At 42.0% G+C, this 23,403-nt stretch overlaps 1 protein-coding gene across 3 annotated transcripts in view; it reads right to left on the bottom strand.

Annotated features, from left to right (window-relative positions):
- The window catches only part of SEC24D (SEC24 homolog D, COPII coat complex component), a 71,442-nt gene that overhangs the window by 35,972 nt on the left and 12,067 nt on the right, over positions 1 to 23,403 (bottom strand). Inside the window, exons 4-8 of one of the 3 annotated variants that reach the window (XM_069459152.1) lie at positions 19,670 to 19,818; positions 17,832 to 18,110; positions 17,423 to 17,553; positions 14,540 to 14,651; positions 9,444 to 9,571 (exon numbers count right to left, since the gene is read on the bottom strand). In XM_069459152.1, the coding sequence (XP_069315253.1) occupies positions 9,444 to 9,571; positions 14,540 to 14,651; positions 17,423 to 17,553; positions 17,832 to 18,110; positions 19,670 to 19,818 (799 nt within the window). The remainder of the gene's footprint in view (positions 1 to 9,443; positions 9,572 to 14,539; positions 14,652 to 17,422; positions 17,554 to 17,831; positions 18,111 to 19,669; positions 19,819 to 23,403) is intronic. The other 2 variants (XM_069459153.1, XM_069459154.1) reach the window with 2 other exon arrangements.

The raw sequence follows: 23,403 nt of genomic DNA, 5'->3' as shown, positions 1-23,403 counted from the left end.
CCACAGTGGGGCACAGCCCCCCAGCTTGGCCAAGGACCACGTTCAATCTCAGACGATGGTCCCCAGGAAATCCCTGCGAATATACGTCCCTGGCAGCCGTGGTTTCGAACTGCCGATGCCACTTTGACACGTGGCTGCTTCTTGGGACTGGAGTGCTGCTTACTTTCTGGAACCCTCTCAAGAGGAGGTCAGTTGGTAATTTGGATCGATCGGCGGATATAAGTGGAACGCATGGAGATGGTATGTGAACAGATGATCCAGAACGCGGGAGGAACAACTACCCTTTGGAAATGTCACACGTTCCGACTCTCAGGCACGCCGGAGGAGGAGCAGAGCCAGCTTCCCGGAGGATTGTGCCCGGCAGCTGAAAATGAAGAGTCTGTACCGATTGTATTCAGTGAGGTCACAGAGCAGCGTGTACGTGTCGCCTATCTTTAGCCTCACCACACATGACGTCCCCTCAGCCTGCGTGGCAGACAGAACAGGTCCACAGGCCACTTTCCGTATCGACGTTATCAGAGAGAAGCACTACTTCGTTAGACTTTTAAAAATAACAAGTGTGAAATAAAAAAGTATTTCCTGAATGCTTTTTAAAAATCACGTCATGCATCTTCTAAAAAGAAACTTGATAATAAGACACTTGGTGCATTGCATTAATTCTAAGAATCTATTTGTGTTTTTCAAGAATGTTTTCAGTTGGCTCTTCTTAAGCTAACACTTGGTATTTTTTTATTTCCAGGAAATTATCCTCTTGTCAGACTGAGTGTTAGTGGAATTTTAGAAATTAATTTCAATTTTCTTCTTCCAACAATTGCTACTTCGAGTCGGAGTCTGTAATATTCATTCTGTTACAGTCATATCTAGAACTTGTATTAGATTTTTTTTTTTTTTTTTTTTTTTGAGACAGAGTCTCACTCTGTTGCCCAGGCTAGAGTGAGTGCCGTGGCGTCAGCCTAGCTCACAGCAACCTCAAACTCCTGAGCTCAAGCGATCCTCCTGTCTCAGCCTCCCGAGTAGCTGGGACTACAGGCATGCGCCACCATGCCCGGCTAATTTTTTCTATATATTTTTAGCTGTCCATATAATTTCTTTCTATTTTTAGTAGAGGAGGGGTCTCGCTCTTGCTCAGGCTGGTCTCGAACTCCTGAGCTCAAACGATCCGCCCACCTCGGCCTCCCAGAGTGCTAGGATTACAGGCGTGAGCCACCGCGCCCGGCCTTGTATTAGATTTGAATATCTCTTTAACTTGGAAGTTAGTTTTTGTTTTGGGTTTTTTCTTTCAGCATTGAAAAATCCTGAAAAATTTTACTCATTCAGACCTTTCATAATAAATGTAAGATCATAACTATTATCTGTGTGGTGACTTCTAGTTTAAAACGCTTACGTTTGTAAGATCTCAATTTGATACTGAGGTGAGAGCAACCCTGGGATGCGGGGAATCCCCACTGTTCAGAAGGAACGGAAGGGCCAGGCGCAGTGGCTGACGCCTGTAATCCCAGCACTCTGAGAGGCTGAGGCGGGAGGATCGCTCGAGGTCAGGAGTTCGAGACCAGCCTGAGCAAGAGCCAGACCTCGTCTCTACTAAAAATAGAAAGAAATTATATGGACAACTAAAAACATATAGAAAGTATTAGCCGGGCATGGTGGTGCATGCCTGTAGTCCCAGCTACTCGGGAGGCTGAGGCAGGAGGATCGCTTGAGCCCAGGAGTCTGAGGTTGCTGTGAGCGAGGCTGACGCCACGGCACTCACTCTAGCCCGGGCAACAGAGCAAGACTCTGTCTCAAAAAAAAAAAAAAAAAAAAAGTTAAATAGAGTTATAAGTGAAGTTTGTAGTTATTTAAAAGTATGAAAATACCCAAAGTAGGATGAAAACTTTTACTTCATTGGCAACAGGTTTGTCAATAGACCTAACTGCTGCCAAGGAGCAATGGGACACTGTGCTAAAAATGGTAATTTAGAGGCCTAAAATACCTAGAAGTCAACCACCATTCTGGGTTTGGTTTATTTTTGTTTTTTAAATGTCTATCCAACCCTGAGAAGAGTCCATTTATTCAACTGAGACCTCTTCTATGTGCCCAGCCCACTGCTGAAATCCGGATAGTGTCTGTCTTCAAGGAGTACTAAGAAGTAGCTTGAAGTCAAAAGACTTTAAGAAAAGAAGCCTAAGATGGACATTTCAAAATAACTCATGAGCTTGCAGGAGGAGCAAGAGGCCCATTGCTAAAACTATAGCTAGCAGGGAAAAGAAATTCTGTTTAACAAGCTCATTTGCAGCCAGATGGAGTTAAAAGAACTTGCAATGTGGAATCCTGAGTTCCAGCAGGATCACTCATTAGCTGGACAACGTTACTAGCCCCAGAACCCGCAGAGCTGCACCACCTCTAACAGTGGGACGGCACCTGGTTCACAGGCTGCTGTCCTCCTAAAAGCAGGGGACACGCAGCCATCATGACACGAACGGCTACAGGGAAGAAGAATTTTTTTCTCTGATGTTTTAAACAGCAGTAGAAATACTGCCAACACCATGTCAACTTATGCAAGACTGGCTGAAAAGTCCAATGCGTGACCAGCAATTCCTTCCGCCAGTGACAGACGTGACCGCTATCCCTGACAGAATGTGTTGGCGTCGGGTTTACTCTCTGACGGGGTTTCCCTTTTTGTTGACCTCACTTGTCAGCTCACATCCCCCAATGTTACCTTCCCCATGTCTACTGAACCTACCAGAATATGAACAATTATTAAGAGGAGAAAGAAATTAAACGGTATTTAATAAAAGGACAATGTTCTTACTTATTAAGTTATGACTCATGTAAAACTTTCCCTGAAACTATGTTCCATATAAACAGTAAGATTATCCCCATCAAAGCCTTTTTCACATTGTACAAAAACTTGCTGCACACCTGAAACCTTTCTATAAGTCCTAATGTAGAGTAACTGGTCTTGTTTTTCTCCAAATCCCTAACGTCTAGCTCAGTTCTTAGCACAGAGTAAGTAATGGACTAAAAATCCACTGAAATTTAGAGTATTAAAGTTTATCCCTGCTAATTCAATAAGGAAATTGCTTTGACTATTATATCCATTTACAATCTAAAAATATACATAGATATTCCTGTGACTAGTCACAGACGGAGTAAAATCTTCTACCATCTGGTTTATAGGTGAAATTACTTAATTGCATGTATAATTAGATGTATGTACTTGTCCAAAATGTAAAGATTTCTTATTTTAGGGAAAGAAAATGCAAAATTAAATGAGTTACAATCTTCAATCCTTTTGCACTGGACTTCTATACTATTTCTACCTCAGTTCTTAAAATGTAGTGTCAACATTGAAAAACAGTTTCCTAAACAAAAGAGCTTACAACATAACCTATTACTTTTGCTAAATAAATACCTCAGAGTTAATTGTACTGAATGTGGGGATGGGTTTCATTTAAAATACACTGAAAAAAACTAAAATTTATGTTAAGGAATATGACATGTTAAACGATGATGACACAGATATGCTCGTGGAAATAGCATATATCTCCAAAGCAAATGCTCACGGGGAACATTCTCTGATCAAACTACTGGGGTTAGGTTTATTTTTATAGGCTGTTGCTAACACAATAGCATGCTTGAAAAGGTTGGAACCTGTCAAACAATGGAACCAACTTTAAAAAAAAAACCTACTAAATAAATTCTTTTGGTAGATGCCAAAGCAGGATCTCTTTAAGGAAAGATTTTTTAATTGCAGTAATGATGGCAATATTAGTCAGATACGCGATAAAACCCTAAGATTTTGTTAACCTAAAAATAAGTCATTTATGACAAAGGAAAATAAATGCTTTTCATATGTAGAATAACAATATTCATGTAATCCATTCATCTTTAAGAAAGATACTTTAAAACTTGTTATTTCCTTGATTATAGGTTATAAATATCTGAAATAAACAAGTCTCTCGTTTTCTATTATTACTGAACTCTGATTGTTTCACTTTGGTTTTTGGGTCCAGCAGTGAAGTAAATGACAGTGCCATTTATTGACATGTGGAAGAAGGAACAGGTTTAGAGTGCGGAGATAAAAATTCACTTTTAAACATGCTGCGTTTGAGGCTTCCATGAGATACACAAGGAGAGATTTCAGAGAAGATTCGCATGAGAACACGCTGAAGATGTGGTAATGAACGGATGAACGAGACAGAAAAACAAGACAGCGACTTAGCGCCAAGGACTCCAGCGCCAGACTGCCTGGGCTGGAATCCCAGCTCTGCCGTTTAGTACCCGCTGCCCTTAGCAAGGGCTCCGACTCTGTGCCTCAGTTTCCTTATATCTGAAATGAGGATAACAGATAGGTTGATGCCAGGATTAAGTAAATGACCAAACATTTTAACAACTTATAAGTGGGCTCGTTAAGTCATTAATTTGACTATTATTATTCATTATTTAACTATTTATAAGGTCATTAATTTTGACTATTATTTGACTATTATTATTAATTTTGACTATAATTCATTATTTGACTATTAATTTTGACTATTATTCATTATTTGACTATTATTATTAATTTTGGCTATTATTATTCAGTAGTAGCTGAATAATAATTCAGCTGTTGTTACAGGTAATATTTAGTCTTTGGAGGGGATGGGGGGTCGCAAGAGAGAAGAGAGAAGATCCCAAGTCCCAGCCTAGACTAACCCCAAACTCAGAGGTCAGGAAAACGACAAAGGAAACTAAAATGTCCACCCCCTGTAAGGTAGAAAAAAATACACCAGGACGGTGTCATGGAAGCCACAAGAGGAGAATCTGTCAGGAAGGTCCAAATGCTTGGTAGCACTTGGGCTGGTGGGGTGTAGCCGTGATGGGTTTTCCTAACAACAGTGGCTCTTCAAGTACAGGCCCAGGTACGTGCCCGAAGAGGAAGACGTTTTTTGAGTGAGTCCTAAGGAACCTCTTCCTGGTGTTTTAGCTCATTCATTCGTTCATTTATTAGAGATGGGGTCTCACTATGTTGCCCAGGTTGGTCTCAAACTCCTGGCCTCAAGCGATCCTCCCACCTCAGCTTCCCAAAGTGCTAGGAATACAGGTGTGAACTACCACATTCGGCTTCATAGTCTTTGTTAGAAACATTAGACTTAGTCTTCCCCATAGACCAAATGGCACCAATACATATTTACAGAACGTTTCATCTAACAGCGGCAGAATTCATGTTCTTCTCAGCTCATGAATCATTCTCAAGGATAGACCATATGTCAGGCCACAAAACATGTCTTAAAAAATTCAAAATATTCAAAATATTGAAATCATACCAAGTATTTTCTCCAACCACAATGGAATAAAATTAAAATCAACAAGAACAACAATGGAAAATATACAAACACATGGAAATTAAACAATATGTTCCTAAGTGACTGGTGGCGTCAATGAAGAGATTAAGAAGGAAATTAAAGAATTTCTCTAAACAAATGAAAATGAAAATACAACATATCAAAACTAGTGGGATACAGCAAAAGCAGTAATAAAAAGAAGGTTTACAGCAATAAGTGCCTACATCAAAAAAGTAGAAAAGCTTCAAATAAATAACCTAATGATGTGTATCAAATAACTAGAAAAACAAGAACAAATGAAACTCAAAATTAGAAGAAATGACAAAGACCAGAGCAGAAATAAATGAAATTGAAACAAAAAAATACAAAAGATCAATGAAACAAAAAGTAGTTATTTTGCAAAAAGAGAGCAGAGCCAAATAAATAAGATCAGAGATGAAAAGGGAGACATTACAACTGATACTGCAGAAATCCAAAGGATCACTGGAGACCACTATGAGCAACTATATGCCAATAACTTGGAAAACCTAGGAGAAATGGATAAATTCCTAGACACATACAACCTACCAAGATTGGACCAGGAAAAAAATCCAAAACCTCAATAAACCAATCACAAGTAAAGAGATAGAAGTGATAATAAAAAGTCTCCCATCAAAGAAAAGCCCAGGATCTGATGGCTTCATTGCTGAATTCCACCAAGCATTCAAAGAAGAGCTAATATCAATCCTACTTAAACTATTCCAAAAAACTATGGTGAAGGGGATCCTCCCAAACTCACTCTATGAGGTCTGTACCACCCTGATATCAAAACCAAAGATAAACCAAAAAAGAAGACTATAGTCCAATATCTCTGATGAACATAGATGTCAAAATCCTCAACAAAATACTAGCAAACCAAATTTAACAGCACATTAAAAAGATTATTCATTATGACCAAGTAGGGTTCATCCCAGGGATGCAAGGATGGTTCAACACACACAAATCAATCAATGTGACACACCATGTCAACAGGATCATTTCAACTGATGCTGAGAAAGCATTCGATAAAATTCAACATCCCCTCATGATAAAAACTCTCAAAGAACTAGGTATAGAAGGAACTTAACCCCAACGTGATAAAAGGCATATATGACAGTCCCACACATAGTATCATACCGAATGGGGAAAAACTGAAAGCCTTTCCTCTAAGATCTGGAACAAGACAAGGATGCCCACTTTCACCACTGTTATTCAACAAAGTACTATTAGTTCTAGCTAGATCAAATCAGACAAGAGAAAGAAATAAAGGGCATCCAAATTGGAAAAGAAGCAGTCAAATTATCCTTGTTTGCAGATAACATGATCTTATATCTAGAGAAACCTAAGGAATCCACAAAGAAACTAATAGAACTGATAAACAAATTCAGTAAAGTTACAGGATATAAAACCAACATACGAAAATCAGTAGCATTTCTATATGCTAACAGTAAACAATCTGAAAAAGAAACCAAGACAGTAATCCTATTTACAATAGCTACAAATAAAACAGCTAAGAATAAACTTAACCAAAGAAGGGAAAGATCTTTACAATGAAAACTACAAAACATTGATGAAAAAAATTAAAGGGAACACACAAAAATGGAAAGATATCCCATGCTCATGGATTGGAAGAATCAATGTTGTTAAAATGTCCATACTGCCCAAAGCAATCTACAGATTCAATACAACCCCCATCAAAATACCAATGACATTCTTCACTGAAATAGAAAAAAAAATCCTAAAATGTATATGGAGCTACAAAAAACCCAGAATAGCAAAAGCCATCTTGAGCAAAAGGAACAAAACTGGAGGAATTACGTTACCTGACTTCAAATTATACTACAGAGCTACAGTAACCAAAGCAGCATGGTACTGGCATAAAAAAGACACATAGACCAATGGAATAGAATAGAGGACTCCGAAATAAACCCACACGTGAACAGCGAATTTATCTTTAACAAGGGGCCAAGAACATACAGTGGGGAAAGGACATTCTCTTTAATAAATGGTGCTGGGAAAACTGGACATCCATATACAGAAAAAGAAACTAGACCCTTATCTCTCGCCACATATAAAGATCAAATAAAAATGGATTAAAGACTTAAATCTAATAAATGAAAGTATGAAACTACCAAAAGAAAACATTAGAGAATTGCTTCTGAACTTTGGTCTGGCCAAAAGGACCTCTTGAGTAATACCCCCAAAGCACAGGCAACCAAAGCAAAACTGGACAAATGAGATCACATCAAGCTCAAAAGCTTCTGTACAGCAAAGCAAACAATCAACAGAGGGAAGAGACAACCCACAAAATGAGAGGAAATATTTGCAAACTACCCATCTGACAAAGGATTAATAAGTAGGATATATAAGGAGCTCCAACAACACAATAGGAAAAAATCGAATAATACGATTGAAAAATTAGCAAAGGATCTGAATAGACATTTCTCAAAAGAAGACACACAAATGGCCGGCAGGTCTATGAAAACATGCTCAGCATCATTAGTCATCAGAGAAATGCAAATCAGAACTACAATGAGGTATCATCTCACCGGGTTTTATCAAAAACACAGGCAATAACAAATGCTGGTGAGGATTTGTTAGGGGAACCTCATACACTGCTGGTGGGAATGCAAATTAGTGCAACCACCGTGGAGAACAGTACGGAGGTTCCTCAAAAAACTAAACTAGAATTATCATATGACCCAGCAATCCCACTGCTGGTTATATATCCAAATGATGGAGAATTCTGTACCTCAAAAAGATATCTGCGCTCCATGTTTATTGCAGCACTATTCACAACAGCTAGGATATGGAATCAACCTAAATGTCCTCCAACAGATGGATAAAGAAATTGTGGTACATATTCACAATAGACTATTATATAACCACGAGGAAGAAGGAAATCCTGCCATTTGCAACAACGTGGATGGAACTGGAGAACATTATGTGAAGTGACCTAAGCCAAGCACAGAAAGACTAATCTCGCGTGTTCTCACTCATATGCAGGTGCTAAATATTAAGGACAACTGATCTCATGGAGACAGTAGAATGATGGTTACCAGAGGTTAGGGAGGATAGCAAGGAGTGGAGGATAAAGGGGGATGGATAATGGGTGCAAAACTGTAGTCAGATAGCTAGATAGAATGAACAATATTTGATAGCACAACAAAGTGGCTATAATCAACAACAGTTAGGGTACACTTTAAAATAACTAAAAGAGTAGAATTGGAATGTTCCTAATACAAAGAAATGTTAAATGCCTGAGGTGATGGGTACCCCAGTAACCCTGATATTATTAATTCACACTGTGTGCCTGTATCAAAATACCACATACACCCTATGAAGATATACAACTATTAGGTACCCATAATAATTAAAAATAAAATTAAAAAAAAAAGACTTGTATGAGAATGTTTATAGCAGCTTTATTCACAATAGCCAAAAAGTAGAAACAGCCCAAATGTCCATCAATAAAAAACTAAATAATCAAACTACCATATCCATACAATTAAATACTATTCAGCAGTAAAAAGAGAAACAGACTATTGACACATGCAACAATACATGGCTCTGTCAAATACTACGCTGAGTGTGAGAAACCTTGCACAAAATAGTGCATGCTCTATGATTCTATTTATACGAAGTCCTAGAACAGTCAAAACAAACCTACCACAAAAAAAATCAGAACAGGGGTTGCCAGGGAAGGGAGTTTGGGCCCAGGGGTAGGGGTTGACCAGGAAGGGGCATGAGATAACTTTCTAGGGGGACCGCAATGCTCTATGTGTTTTGAAACGGTTTTGGTGACACAGATATATACATCCGTCAAAACTCAATGAATGTTCACTTAAGACATTTGCATTTTTATTATAAACGAACTTTGCCTCAAATGAAAAAAAAAAGTGAGTTAGTCCATCATCAGTGTTTGGTGCATAAGATGCCAAAAAACATAGCTTGTTGGATTTTTGTTTCCCTAATGAATGGAATGACTGGATGTTTTTGCCTTATATAAATATGCTCCAGTTTTCTACTTTAATACAGAATAATCTGTGAGAAAGTAACGATAAAGGAATCACTGTGGAATCGGGACATTATTGAATCAGCGTGATGCATCATTCTCACCTCGTCTGACGGGATCGTGGCAAAGGGTTTGATGACGGCAGCCAGGGGGATCTGGGACTGCTTGGCCATGTCCGCCGTGCACGGGAAGCAGTAGGTCGTGCAACGGATGTACCGGGGGCTGGCGTTGCCTGAAACGTTCACAAGCACACACAGAATTTCCTTAGGAAAAATAGGCCACATTGAAATACTTATAAAGGTACTTCTAGATCATGCATTGCCTTATTTCTGATCTGTAAAACCCTCTTTGTGATTTCTTTAAAATAATCATAGTATTGTACAATTCTACAATCTATATTCTAGGCGCGCTATGATTTCTTGCAAAATAAAATAGAGTTGATTCTGCTCACCTCTAAGCTACTGATGCCAGACTTCACGTTTTCTTAGGACAAGCTGGAAATCTGTCTTTTTACATAAAACACTCTGATTTTTATATAATGGCAACTGATTCCAATAGAAACAGAACAACGTGTCGTGTAAGACACATTAACACGACTGCAGGCAGAGTCCCCTTCGTGGGCCCCTTCACAGAGGGCCTGAGAGACAGGGGAGCTCACCACAAGGACAGCAATAAAAACGGCAACTGCCGGTGCGTTTGGCGTCGTTCTAAGACTGGTCCGTGGCAACCCAGTCCCGCAGTAACCCTACGAGACAGACAGCTTGATGACCCCCTTTACTGAGGAGGACCCTGAGATGCCAGGAGGTTAAGCGACTTGTGAAAGGTCAAAGGGCTAGTAAGTGGCAGAAGTGGGATTAGAACCTATCGTGATTGTCGACGACGTCCCAGAAGTCCCGTCCAGGTCGTGAGGGCCTGGAAGGCTGGACGAGTTGAGACCAGTCCCGTCTGCCCCCGGGCAGGGATGGGACACTTTTTAGCAAGGGTAAGATGATGAAATAAATGCTGGAAGAAAATCCATCTCCCCAGAGTGGATAGGATAGCTTCCAGGAGCAAGAAGAGATGAGAGACGGGTGGACTGGTCCAATGCTTTAAGAGTCTGCGTGAGCACTAACAGAGGGTAAGACCAGAGTTTTGGCAGCACGAATAAAAGGAAAGGAAACTAGGTGATAAATATAAATACACCTGAACCCTATTATTGTTTATTTCCTATTTAGACAAAACCTTCCTCATTATCATCATACAGTGTTACACAGACTGTGAACTAAGGATTTTTGGATACTTTAAACAGTATTTTAATTTTCTGTTGTCAATTTTTATTAGACAGAATTGCCAATAATATATTGGAATTACTAAACCTTGAAAGGGCTTATTTGTTGACAGTGAAATTACATATGAATAAGCTCAAAAAGGTGACTAAGCAAACTCTTATTACAGGAAAATAATGTGCTCAAGGACTAAAGTTTGCAAAAGCAACTGAGCATTTGTTTTATCAACAGATATGCATGAAGGGTAGAGGTGGCAACCTCAGGATCTAAGAGGCAAAACTTTCTGAAATGTTTAATAAAGAACGTTAAGAGCTAATCTGACTGAAAATATTCAATAAATTCATTAAGCAAACATCCATGGAGCTAAGCCCCCCGCTGGGGTTTAGGGACAGTTTAGGGCTTCAGGACCCAGCTGGGGAGAGTGATGATAAAACAGACCCTCGCGACGTCGCGTGGCAAGTGCCCCTGACGGGCAAACAGACTGAGAAGTGGCACGAGGGAGACAACGACTTTGCCGCGTGGGTCAGAGGGGACCACACGAAGGGTGACCTGCTTGGACAGGGTCTTAAGGGATGAGCAGGAGCACTAAACCAAAGGACAAGCAGAGTCTTAAATCAGATCCTACAGCCAGAGGCAAAGGAGTAATATTTTTGCAGCAGGGGCTCTTCTTTAATGGCTCTGACGCTAACCAGCTGTGTGGCCTTGGGCAAGTCACTTGACCTCTCTGGGCCTTAGTGCCCTCACATCTGTGAAGTGAAAGAGCTCAGTGAACGAAGGCCAAGCTCTATGACATGGAGTCCCAGCTCTATATTCTAATAATGCTTGTGAATTTCCATCCATGTCTGAGATCCTTGGGCTACATCCTAAAAGCTTTACTACTACTGGCAAATAATCCAGGCCAGATGAAGGGAGTTCACAGCAAAAAGGTGTGACGGGGCCAACTTGAGTGCTCCAGGCCAGAGCGGCTCCCTGATCGTGACAAGGGCCGGCTGCCGGCCAAGGGAGACGCTCGTCACCCGAACCTGCCACCTCCCCAGTCCTGCCTTCTCTCATACTACTTCCTTCATACTCTCGTCATACGTGCACTACACGGTCCAGCAATTCCACTGCCCGGTGCAGCACATGCTCAAAGAAAACTGGAAGTAGGAACTCACCCTGCTTTGTCGACACTTGCGCGACAGTGTTCGGACGGCATTATTCACAGTAGCCAAAAGGCAGAAACAACTCAATTGTCCTTCAACAGGTGGGTGGTAAACACAACGTGGCACGTATATAAAACAGAGGATTATTCAGCCTTCAAAAGGAATAACCTTCTGATACAGACTACAAGGTGCATGAACCTTGAACACATTATGCTGAGAGACACAGGCCGGACACAGAAGGACAAGCATTGTGTGATTCCCTTTAAATGAGGGACCCAGAGCAGGCGAATTCAGAGAGACAGAAAACAGAACAGAGATTACCAGTAGAGGAATGGAGTTACTGTTTCATGGGCACAGAGTTTTGGCGTGGAATGGTAAAAAAGTTCTAGAAATGGACAATCAGGATGGTTGCACAACACTGTCAGTGTGAGTAAGGCCATTGGACTGTACGCTTAAAAATGATTAAAATGGCAAACTTTAGGTTACGTATATATTTAACCACAATTTTAAAAAAACACCTGCAAGACCCAAACCAAACACCACACACGTGCTGCTCCTTGACAGTTTGCTCTCTGCCGCTGCGACACGCTACACGCTACACGCTACATGCTGGCACGCTCCCCCGCTCTGCTGGCAGCCCGGACACCCCCACTCGCGCAAGGCAGGCTGGGTCAGCTCTTTGGTTAGTGACCTCGCATTTATGTTCCCAGGGAAACACACTTTCTATCCTTCTATTATCAAATACAGTTATCACACTGTAAATATTTATTTTTCTTTGCCACATGGTTCACTCATTTAAAAAAAAAAAAGAATCATGTGTTTTATTTCTGAATAGATGCAGTGAAGTGGGAGGGTAAGAACCTGGGGTTCAAATGCCGACTCGTTACGTATCTTGGGTGAATTAGCTAAGCATTCTGTGCCTCAGTTTCCCACTCTTGATATAAAAGTGATATTAATGCCTATCTCATGAAGTTACAGGGGAGATTAAATGAATTAATCCACATAAAGTGCTTAGAAGATTATCTCGATACATATGATGTACTTATAAACATTAACCGCAATAATATCAATTTGTATATTTTTTATTATTTTGTTATTAATCTCAGGCTTAGCATAGTAGCACAACACGTAATGAACAAACGTTTTCTGAATGCACACAGGGATGAGTGAATGAACAAGTGGAATGCTGCTCCCAGGTAGCTTAGATTTGGGGGAGACACAGACCCGCCCCACAGTAAAAGTCAACTCGACAGGCAGGAAATACGTATGAAACACTCCGGGAGGAGCAATGGTAGATGATTTCAAAGAGAAAATTTAACTGAGTTTGGAAGAAATAAAAATTTCCCAAGAGAAGCGGTGAGAGTCACATAGTCCAAGTACGTGGGTTTGATGAGTATTTATTGGGCGACCGTTATATTCTAGACACCAGGTGAATGTCTAGGGATGAAACAGTGAACGAGAAGCTGTCCTCAGTCTACTGCAGAGAAGGCAGCACGTGAGGGAAGAGGAGTTTGCTAAAGTGAAGGCAATCGTGAAGGAAGCGCAGGTCGGAGATGAGGCCGGGTGGGAATGTCCTTTAGTTAGAAAAGAGCCTCAAACAGTATTTTATATTTTCTTAAAATATTAAATAAAATAAACACTAAAACTTTTATATAACACTTATCATTAGGTTGAAATGAAATTGCCATTTTTGTCTGTCACAATGGCGGGAATCCCCAGCTAGAACTTGGCTGGCTCAGCAACTCAGGGGGGAGACAAAAGGCAATTGTTTCTATCATGATGTTATACGTCCAGGGTCACGCACACGACCCATTAAAGTGGTATATTCGGAATCTCAGACGTCAGATTTCATCAGGCTGTTTTTTTAACTTCCCATAAATGATAGGGTAATATGCTCTTGGGTAAAGTAAATCTATACAAGGCTTGACAGACATATTAAACTGATGGCAAGTATGGGACAGTCAGTAGAGGTACAGCTCAGCCTCCCCTCTCCCCAGTTTAAAACTAGGAAAATAGGGCTGGGCGCGGTGCCTCACGCCTGTAATCCCAGCATTTTGGGAGGCCAAGGCGGGAGGATCGTTTGAGCTCAGGCGTTCGAGACCAGCCTGAGCAAAAGCGAGACCCCGTCTCTACTAGAAATAGAAAGAAATTAGCTGGACAACTAAAAATATATAGAGAAAAAATTAGCCGGGCATGGTGGCACATGCCTGTAGTCCCAGCTACTCGGGAGGCTGAGGCAGTAGGATCACTTGAGCCCAGGAGTTTGAGGTTGCTGTGAGCTAGGCTGACGCCACGGCACTCACTCTAGCCCGGGCGGCACTCACTCTAGCCCGGGCGACAGAGGGAGACTGTCTCAAAAAAAAAAAAAAAAAAAAGGTGGGAAAACAGAACCCAAAATGCTAAAGGACGTGCTGAAAACAATGTCACCAGAGCGAGAACCAGATCTACTGATTTCCCAAGAGTTCAGTCCCTGCTAGTCTGCTCACGCTGCCCTTCCAGGTTTCCAATGCAGTAAATAAGTTAAACCAAAGTAGGGTAAGAACTAATTTAAACCTATAAATAAAAGTGAAGAGTTTTTCTTAAGCAGATACATTGCTCTACACCTCACTGGAGACTCGCTAGACTTCAAACAGCAGAGAACAGAAAGGACCTTCTCAGTACCGCAGGGATTAAGGTTAATGGTGAACTGGTTTCCCGTCAGTAATAGCATTATTGAAGGGTTTCAGCGTATCGACTTAAAAAATGGCGAGAAATTCTAAAACCTCCATCAAAGATATCATTGAAAATAAATACCTTGGTCTTGTATCATGCAATCCGTCGTGACGAGTGGGGGCACCTGGCCTCGGGTGTTGGTGGTGTAAACCTGTCCCCCTCTGGTGGCTCTATCATTCTCGATCACCTGGATCTGACAAATAAGACATCAAGTGGAAGGTGAAGCAAGTCAAGACTCTCACCAGCGTTCAGGTAAGGGGGCATACCCCGCTCTCCCCTCACTATTCACACGTGCAAAAACAGGCACTTTCTAAGTCCTTTCAGTTCATTTCAGATCAAATATCTCAGTGCGAATCTACCGTGTCTTCAGTTCCACCTTTGCCTGCTTTCACATCTGTATGCCAATAGCTTCCAGATTCTATTCTGTCATTTCCTGAGCTCCAAACCTGACCCTTCAGAGAACTTTATTTTTATCTAATTTGATTATTGGGACCATAGGTAAGCGTTTTCGGGGGGAAAAAAAAAAACCTGGAAAGAAAAGAAATTGAAAACCATTGTTTAAAGGAAATACTTTTTACAAGTAAAAGAAAACTCTAAAAGGCTGAACATTCAGAAGAAATGATTTACAATACATGACCTAAGGTGGGGAAACTACGGCCTTCTAGGTCCTGAAGTTCGGCTTTTTGACTGAATCCTAATTTTACACAACAAATCCTTTCATTTTTATTAATACATTTTTGTTAATCTTTTATATTTTTATTTTTAAAATGAACGCATTTAAAATACAAAAGAATAAAATAAGTTTAACACAGTAATCCTCCCAGATTGACTGGCACAATTAAAACATTAGTAACCATCAGGGCTAAACTGACAGCTGCTACACTCATGATTTGTCTAGTGATTTAGTTCTAACTTCCCCAGCCTGACCGGCACCACGACCACACGAAGCTGGCTGGCGAGAGCTTATGGGGGTCGCGCACGCCAGTCTGTTATCAGCTTTGACAGCGGTGCACCGTGTTTCTGTCTGCTCGACAGTATTTTTTGATACTGTCTGCCTAACATCCCATCATGTCAAAGAAGACAAGAGAACGCTGAAGGAAGAAAACAGATTTTCTAATGAGGATTGGTAACTGTGATATTATCTTGTTTCTGCTCATGATAAGATAATTTACTTGCTTTGTGATACTGCAATACAAGAAATTCAATGCTCATTAGCATTATAACACTCATAAGGACCACAAAGACTTTAAATTAGAGTGAGAGGCACAAAAGGTTGTATTGCAGAAATTAAAAGATGAAAAGCAAAACCAAAGACAATTCTTTCAAGCAGCAATGAGACCTGGAACTAATGCCACTGAAGCCACTTATAAAGTAGTTTATAGAATCGAGGAAAAAGGGAAGCCATTCGGTGACGTAGAAATTGCGGAAGAATGCACTAAGCTTGTAGGATGCTTAGACCCCCGTAACACTTCAAAGTACAAACAACGGCCTCTTTCAAGGAGAACCATTAGCTGATTGGCAGCCTCTGGAGTAGCTGGGATTACAGGCGTGAGCCACCATGCCCAGCTTAGATTAGTTTTTCTGTTACCAACATTTACTACGATCATTTCAACCAACAGAAAATCAAATACGAAAGCAAGGTGAAAGCCATGATAATGTATTAGTGTGCCTAATATACTGAATCTATATATTGAACATATCTTCTATATTTCCAAAAAATTTATTTTTAAATTATCCCTTTACAATTTACAAAGCCCTATCCCCAAAGAAACGATATTATAAGTAGTAATTACATTTCTAAATCCATGTCTTGACTAGAATACTACAAAGCAAAGAGCAGTAAATATTACACCAGTTTTAATAATTATTAAAAACATATTATGGTTTTTTTTATCTACCTCAAATGCATGTTTTTGAAAAGCAGGCTTAGAGATAAAATAAGCTTCAGTAGAGATTTTGACTGTGATCCAGCACTTAAAAAGTTTAGACTGAGTGACAGTAATTATTGATAATGCCAAAGCTACCTCAAAAAGTACAGATTCCTTTTTCCTTCAGATGTGCCACTGGAATTATATTCACTCTTATCTGCTATGAATGGAGCATTCTGGGTTCATAAAATAAATCAGAAAAGAGAGAAAAAGGAAAGCGATTCTCTTGAGACATACAAGCAAGAAGGATAAGGGAGAAAAAAAGATGTGTGTGTCCTATACGGCAAGTTGCTTAAAGCGATTATTTGAATTTTGGGGAGAGAAAGTGGAACAGGAAGCACCCAATTGCAGAATGATCCCCTCGTGGATGCAGAAAGGGAGGGAGGAAGAATTCTGATGATGCCGCCAATTTCCTCACTTTCATAAAGTGGCTAAAACCACCGTCCAAAACGGTTGCAATGAGCACCCAGCTCCAGACTGGAGCACAGCAGGAGATCGGGAAACGTGATTTTACACCTTTCTTTCCAGAAGGAAGAATGTGTTTGGTTAGCAAAAGCATGTTACTTTGGTAATAGGAACATAAGCAGGCTTCATCTGGCATCTCTGGTTCATTCCTTTTAAGATAAAAATAAATACTGGACTGATTTGTGCGTGTGTATTTTGAGGGTCCTGGATGAACCACGGCACCTACTGCTTGTTGCTCTTGTTGCTCCTTCATTCACTGACCCAGCAAATATGCAAATGCAGGCAACGCGCTGGGCCCTTTGCTAGGGGTTAGGACACAGCAGTTAACACAGCGAATCCGTGTCTTCGTGGAGCTGACACTGCGGGCTGGTGTCTCACGGGGACCCAGGCGTGCCTGCCCCGCACACGCATGTTCACGCAGAGCAAGGAAGCTTCTCCCTGTGCCACCAGCATCTCCTACCCTCTGCGATCAAGGCCAAGATAGACGCTAACACACAGCCGAGTTTCTAAGAACAATCACCGAGAAATGCTCCTTTGTGAGGGAGACCGTGGGTGCGGGAAGAGCACTTACCGGGCTGGGGATGGAGTCGGGATCCAGCTTCCTCTGGGGCGGGGGTGGGCCGGCCATCTGCGCGGGGCCTGCGGGGAAGCCACCGGGGTAGGACAGCTGCGCGCCCGCCATCTGGGGGCCAGGGCCGGCTGCTTGGGGAAGTTTAGAAAGAAACGGCTGTGACCCCAAGTCCCATGTGTAAGGCTCACTGACAATATCATACTGTTCGGTCAAGACCACTGTGTTTTTCATCTTATTACATAAGACAGGAGTCAAGCGTGCGTATCTCCGGTTTCCCAGTCCTTTGCTCTTGCCACACGGTTCAAAAACCACCCCATCCCTTAAAAGTGAGCGACAGGTGCTAGTGACAGGGGAGCAAAGCTGGTCCAGTTAAGGTAACCCTGGGCCACGCTCTGCCTGCCCGCCTTACCCTGCTGCGGAGGGTACGCAGCGCCGGGGCCCTGGCCGGGAGGAGGCAACGGCTGGAACTGCGCGCTCGCAGGCCCCGGGAGCCCATCCTGCCTGTAGGCCGGCGGCAAGGCCGGGGCCCCAGGGCCGTTCAGCGTGGCAGGCGGCGGCGGGAGAAGCTGGGGTCCAGGCTGCAGGACGGACGGCTGTGCAGGTCGTGGAGGGCTCTGGAACGCCGCGGCTGGCAGAGGAGGCCCGGGGGGCCCCTGGCCAGGGGGAGCCGCGCCGGGCTGGGAGGAACCTGTGCGAGAAAGACCACCAGCCCAGCTGAGCGCCACACTGCCCGGCTCTCTGGCTGCTCCAAGGCGCACGACAGAGACGCTGTTCTCCCGGCAAAGCAAGAGGGCCCCCTTATACATTGTTTGGTATTTTTCTTTTTTGACCACAAATTGAAATCTTCATTTGCAAAGTGATGCAAATGGTATTTGGGGCATTTTAGACAATCGGAAAATTTTAAAAAGGGTAAAAGCAACATTCATAATTTTAGTGAAAAACTTAACACGATAAATTTTAACTCCGTTGCATTAACTTTACAGGAGACGTGCATTAAGGCATCTGTATCTGGCACAAAATATAGAAAATCATACAGAAAAAAAGTGCTATTACGTAACAAGCATCACTCGGGTAACCTGCACATTCAGCAAATCACTTGCATCCTGTGCTCGACCCCATCAAACAGGTTTTGGGACCAGGTGGAAACAACCTGGGGGCGGGGGGGAGATGGGCCAGCACGTGTCCACCCACATTGGAAACAGCCGTGAAAGCAGGGTTGTGTTTTCGTTCTCCGGCTATATGCAATCGAGTTGCTTCTTCAGAGACTTTATCCATTTTGAAATTAGTGAAAGATAGAGACTATTCTGAGGGGTTTTTACTGATACTTCTAGAAAGCTAATTTTTTTTTTTTTTTTGAGACAGAGTCTCGCTCTGTTGCCCAGGATAGAGTGAGTGCCGTGGCGTCAACCTCGCTCACAGCAACCTCACACTCCTGGGCTCAAGCGATCCTCCTGTCTCAGCCTCCTGAGTAGCTGGGACTACAGGCATGCGCCACCATGCCCGGCTAATTTTTTCTATATATATTTTTAGCTGTCCATATAATTTCTTTCTATTTTTAGTAGAGACGGGGTCTCGCTCTTGCTCAGGCTGGTCTCGAACGCCTGAGCTCAAACGATCCACCCGCCTCGGCCTCCCAGAGTGCTAGGATTACAGGCGTGAGCCACCTCGCCCGGCCAGAAAGCTAATTTTAAGTAATACAGGAACATTCTTCATCAAGATAAAGGGCTGACTACGCTGCCGTCACAGCGGTCCGGAGTGGACGGCATTTCCACTGACGCAAATCTCAGTGGCTCTTTCCTCTCTGACTTTCTGCATCACAACATCCCAGCTTCCAATCTTCCCGCGGTCTAAACCCGGAATTAACATGCACTCTCCAACAATCACTATTACATTTTCCATTGCGGGGCCCCTTCATAAACAACATAAGGTTAAAATTACCCTCCTATGTCTTAATTTCACTGTTCTAATGTCTGTTTGTGAAGTCAGCATTCTTTTGTTTTTTATTGTTCTAGCGTTGAATGTGAGGTGTTCTGAGGGTCTGTCTATTATGTTGAAATAAACGTCAGCATGGTCAGGAAAAAATTAACTACAGCCATTCATACATAACATAGATGCTCCATACAGAAATGTCCAAATACGAATTCAAGATGGCAGGCCACAGAGACATCTATTTTAGACATGAAGAAACGTTTCTCATTAAACAGAACCGGGACCCCGGGAGCCGGCGGGCACCGGCCAAGCTGTTACCGTAGCTGCTGAGCTGCAGGGCCCCAAGCTGACTGCCCAGCCGGCTGGCCGGCGAAGCGGACGCCGGCCCCGGGTACGACGGCTGTGCGGGGGGCGGGCACGGCGCGTAGGAGGACGTCACACTGTGGACGGGTGCAGGGCCTGGAAACCTGGGAGGGATAAGAAGGGTTTTGAACAGCATCAGAGAGTCTCATAAGCAAACAACACATAACGAATGTCAGTAACTTTACTTTTGATTTAGTTTGAACTTACTGTACTTGTTTACTTTTCCTCATTTTGCATTAAACAATAACCACTATCAGAGTTCCTACCGTGTTAATCTGTGCCTGAGAGTCACACTATGGATTCTTACCAATTTTAACTTTTAAATAAAATTAAATTTTCCCAAATGGTCTATTTTGATTTCAACTTCTCCATCTGTAAAGTAGAGGCTCTTTCCCTAGTGGCTCACGCACGGCCTTCTGTCCCTGAGGGCCACGCGAGAAGTCAGAGGCAGGGCCGAGGGGGCCGGTGGCTTCTCTACAGTTCCCACGGGGACAGCACCGGGACGGGCTCTGCCCAGGTCACAAGCCAGTGCACTCTTCAAAACATCACACTAATGTTATCTTGTCATTTTTTCTTCCTATGTTTTTGTTTGCATAATTATTATAAATAAAACTTAACATTAACCTTCAGTCCATTACTTTGTATGATATTAAGCACAATTCCACACCTTGTGTTGAATAGATGAATGATCAAAATGCTCTTTCCACGTAACTCACAAGCGCAAACTATCCTGTCCCACAGCAGATGATGGATTACAAATGATTATAAAGTTATAATGAATAATGTTGTAACCCAAAAAGTATTGATAAGCAAAACTGTCAAGTTCCTCTCCTAACAAAAATTTTTTAACAGACCAACAGAGATTAAGCATCCTTTGATTTAAATATTTTTTTGGGAAAAAAAATTTGAATAGAGATAGAAAATACAAAAGTTTACTTTTTTGCAGATATGTAGGAGGGTCACGATAATAAATCTCTTGATGCGTAATAGATGTGCATAATTGCAGGGCCCATGTGATACTTTAATACATTCACATAATTTGTATAGATCGAATTGGTGGACGTGGGGCTTCCACCACCTTAAATATCTGTCTTTTCTTCATGCTAGAGCCATCTGAATTGCTTTCCTCCAGCTATGCTGAAATGTGCAACAGAGCACTGTGAACTACAGTCACCTGCTGCTCTAACACTAGGTCTTCTCTCTTCCATCAAACTAGATATTTGTACCCAGGAATCAAAAGTTAACTTTTCACAGTAAAAGTTTTCTTTGTATCTCTAATCAATTAATGACAACGATGAAACAGAGGGCAAAGTAGAACTCTAGTCTTGCTTAGCACATTTAAAATATGTTGTGGTTACTGAAAAATGATTCCACGAATTGTCTTAAAGAACTATTTTGTAAATCCATTTCTATTTTTTTAAAAAGAAATAATGCTTTTTTTGTCTTTTTTTAAAACTCCATCACGGGGGATGGACACATGGGGCAATCACCCCAGGCAGAATGCACACGCATGATGAGAACACGTTAGTGGATGCAGGGAGGTTTGGTCCCAGACCTCCGATCTGGTAAGTGGGAACTGAGGAAACAGCAGTTAAGTGGGGAAAAAAAGTCCTCCCATTTTCAAAGATGTGTCACAAATGTGAACAAGTATTTTTGGGGTTTTTGGTTTTTGTTTTTCAAAACAGGGTCTTGCTCTGTCGCCCGGGCTAGAGTGCAGTGGCATCATCACAGCTCACAGCAACCTCCAACTCCTGGGCTCAAGCGATCCTCCTGCCTCAGCCTCCTGAGTAGCTGGGACTAGAGGCATGTGCCACCATGCCCGGCTACTTTTTCTATTTTTAGTAGAGACGGGGTCTTACTCTGGCTCAGGCTGATCTCAAACTCCTGGCCTCAACAGTATTTTTAAAATATAAAATTCTATGAATAATTTTTTACATAAAAAATACAGGTTGGACAAAATATAATTCAAATAGGAGTATGACACAGGCAGCCACATGCACTATTTTGACTTACGGAATGCGAGAAAGTACAATCACCACTACTATGCTTTCGATCCATAAATGTCCACTCATCATTCAGTGTTTACCGTGTGCCCTGGGAGTCAGGCTTCAGGAATCCAAATGCATGATTTCCTTCTGACCAACTTAAAAATGGTAAGTCTTAAACAGACTTGGTTTTTAAAAGCAATATTATGAATGTAAAAGTATTATTAAATGCCTAACAAAAATCCTCACGTAGCAAAACATTTAAAACATACAAATGGGTTTAATGTTTTTCAATTTCATTACTTTACTGAATTAGTCACACATCCTTCCTGTGGGTGTGAAAATCCAGGTGAGAACCTCTCCTCCCGCCCCTGGTGTAGGGACCCAGCGTGTGGCCACAGGCAAAGCCTCTTCTCCGCAGCTCCCAGCTTTCAAAGTGTAAAAACGAGCGGGTGAAACAGAATGATCCCTTTCTCCGCTACAAATATAATGGGGTTAAAATTAAGGACCATGGAGAGTTAAATATTTCTCCTGGTAATTACCTTCATTTAACATGTTTCTGGACTGAGAAACATTCAATTATATGTTTTAACTTGTTTTATTGAATGTCAGAAAAGGGCAGATTTGCCATCAAAAAGAAATCAATGAAGAATCACTAGCAGATGATTAACGAAACATGAAAACTGAGCCTCAGTTGAACCCCAATCCTCTGCAGAGCTGACTCAGTTGTCTGTGGCCTGTTCAAGTTCAAAAACTCCCCGTTTTCAAGTCTGCGACGAATTACACAAGAAATGAGACCCAACTGGAGTTTACGTGTGTAGAGATAAGATGCCAAATTTCCGAAGATTTGATTGAAACAAAATGCAGATTTTTAAACACTCAGCCCACAGAGGACAGAAAATAAAAGCTCTGCCAAATCTTACCATTGTTTTTCACATTAAAAAAAATTAAAAAAATAAAAAAAAAAACCCCAGCTATTTCTCTTATTTTTATTGCTCCCTCCTTTTTCAGTGAAATCAATTTCCTGGTCGATTCACACACGTCGGCTCCAGCCTGGGAAGCCGAGCTCCCGTCCCCTCTGATCCACAATTTCCTGGTCAACACAGACCACTTACAATTGACTGATTGACTTTTTCCCTTATGATTAGAAAATGGATCTTTAGGTTGTAGATTTTATTGAATAGATTAATCCCACCCAGCAGCAACCACAGGTAGACAAGGTAACAGATGAGTCACCCCTTCTCCCCTAGGTATGGAGGGGAAGTATCGGCAGTGGGGAATACGTAAGAGAGGGAATGGCCTGAAAAAATGGCAAAAACGTTTGCTGTCCCTTTGAAACATCGTCCAGTCCTTTCTGAGAACCAACACCTGCATCCCTGCCCCAGGCCAGTGTCTGGGAGGGGCAGGGGGAGTCTTTTGTGCTTTACCTACGGGAGACGGCCCAGCCCTACCCTGGCAGACAGGTGCCGGGCAGGGGTCTCAGAATTGTGTTCCGAGGAGACAGAATGAGGATCATCAACTGCAGCTGAACAGCAACCGCCTGGAGCTGAGCACCCACCCCTTAAAAGCTCTGCATTTCTGCTTATTACTAGGACGATGGCATTTCAGACAGGGGTCTCCAGCCTCCCCCTTTGTCAGCAAAGTACTAAACTCCTCTTTCCTTCTCCTCAAACCACTTGTCCTCATTCTTCTGATGAGGCCGGG

Source organism: Eulemur rufifrons, chromosome 26 (assembly GCF_041146395.1).
Source record: "Eulemur rufifrons isolate Redbay chromosome 26, OSU_ERuf_1, whole genome shotgun sequence".
NCBI lineage: Eukaryota > Metazoa > Chordata > Mammalia > Primates > Lemuridae > Eulemur > Eulemur rufifrons.
This window is presented reverse-complemented; position numbering and strand designations above follow the sequence as displayed.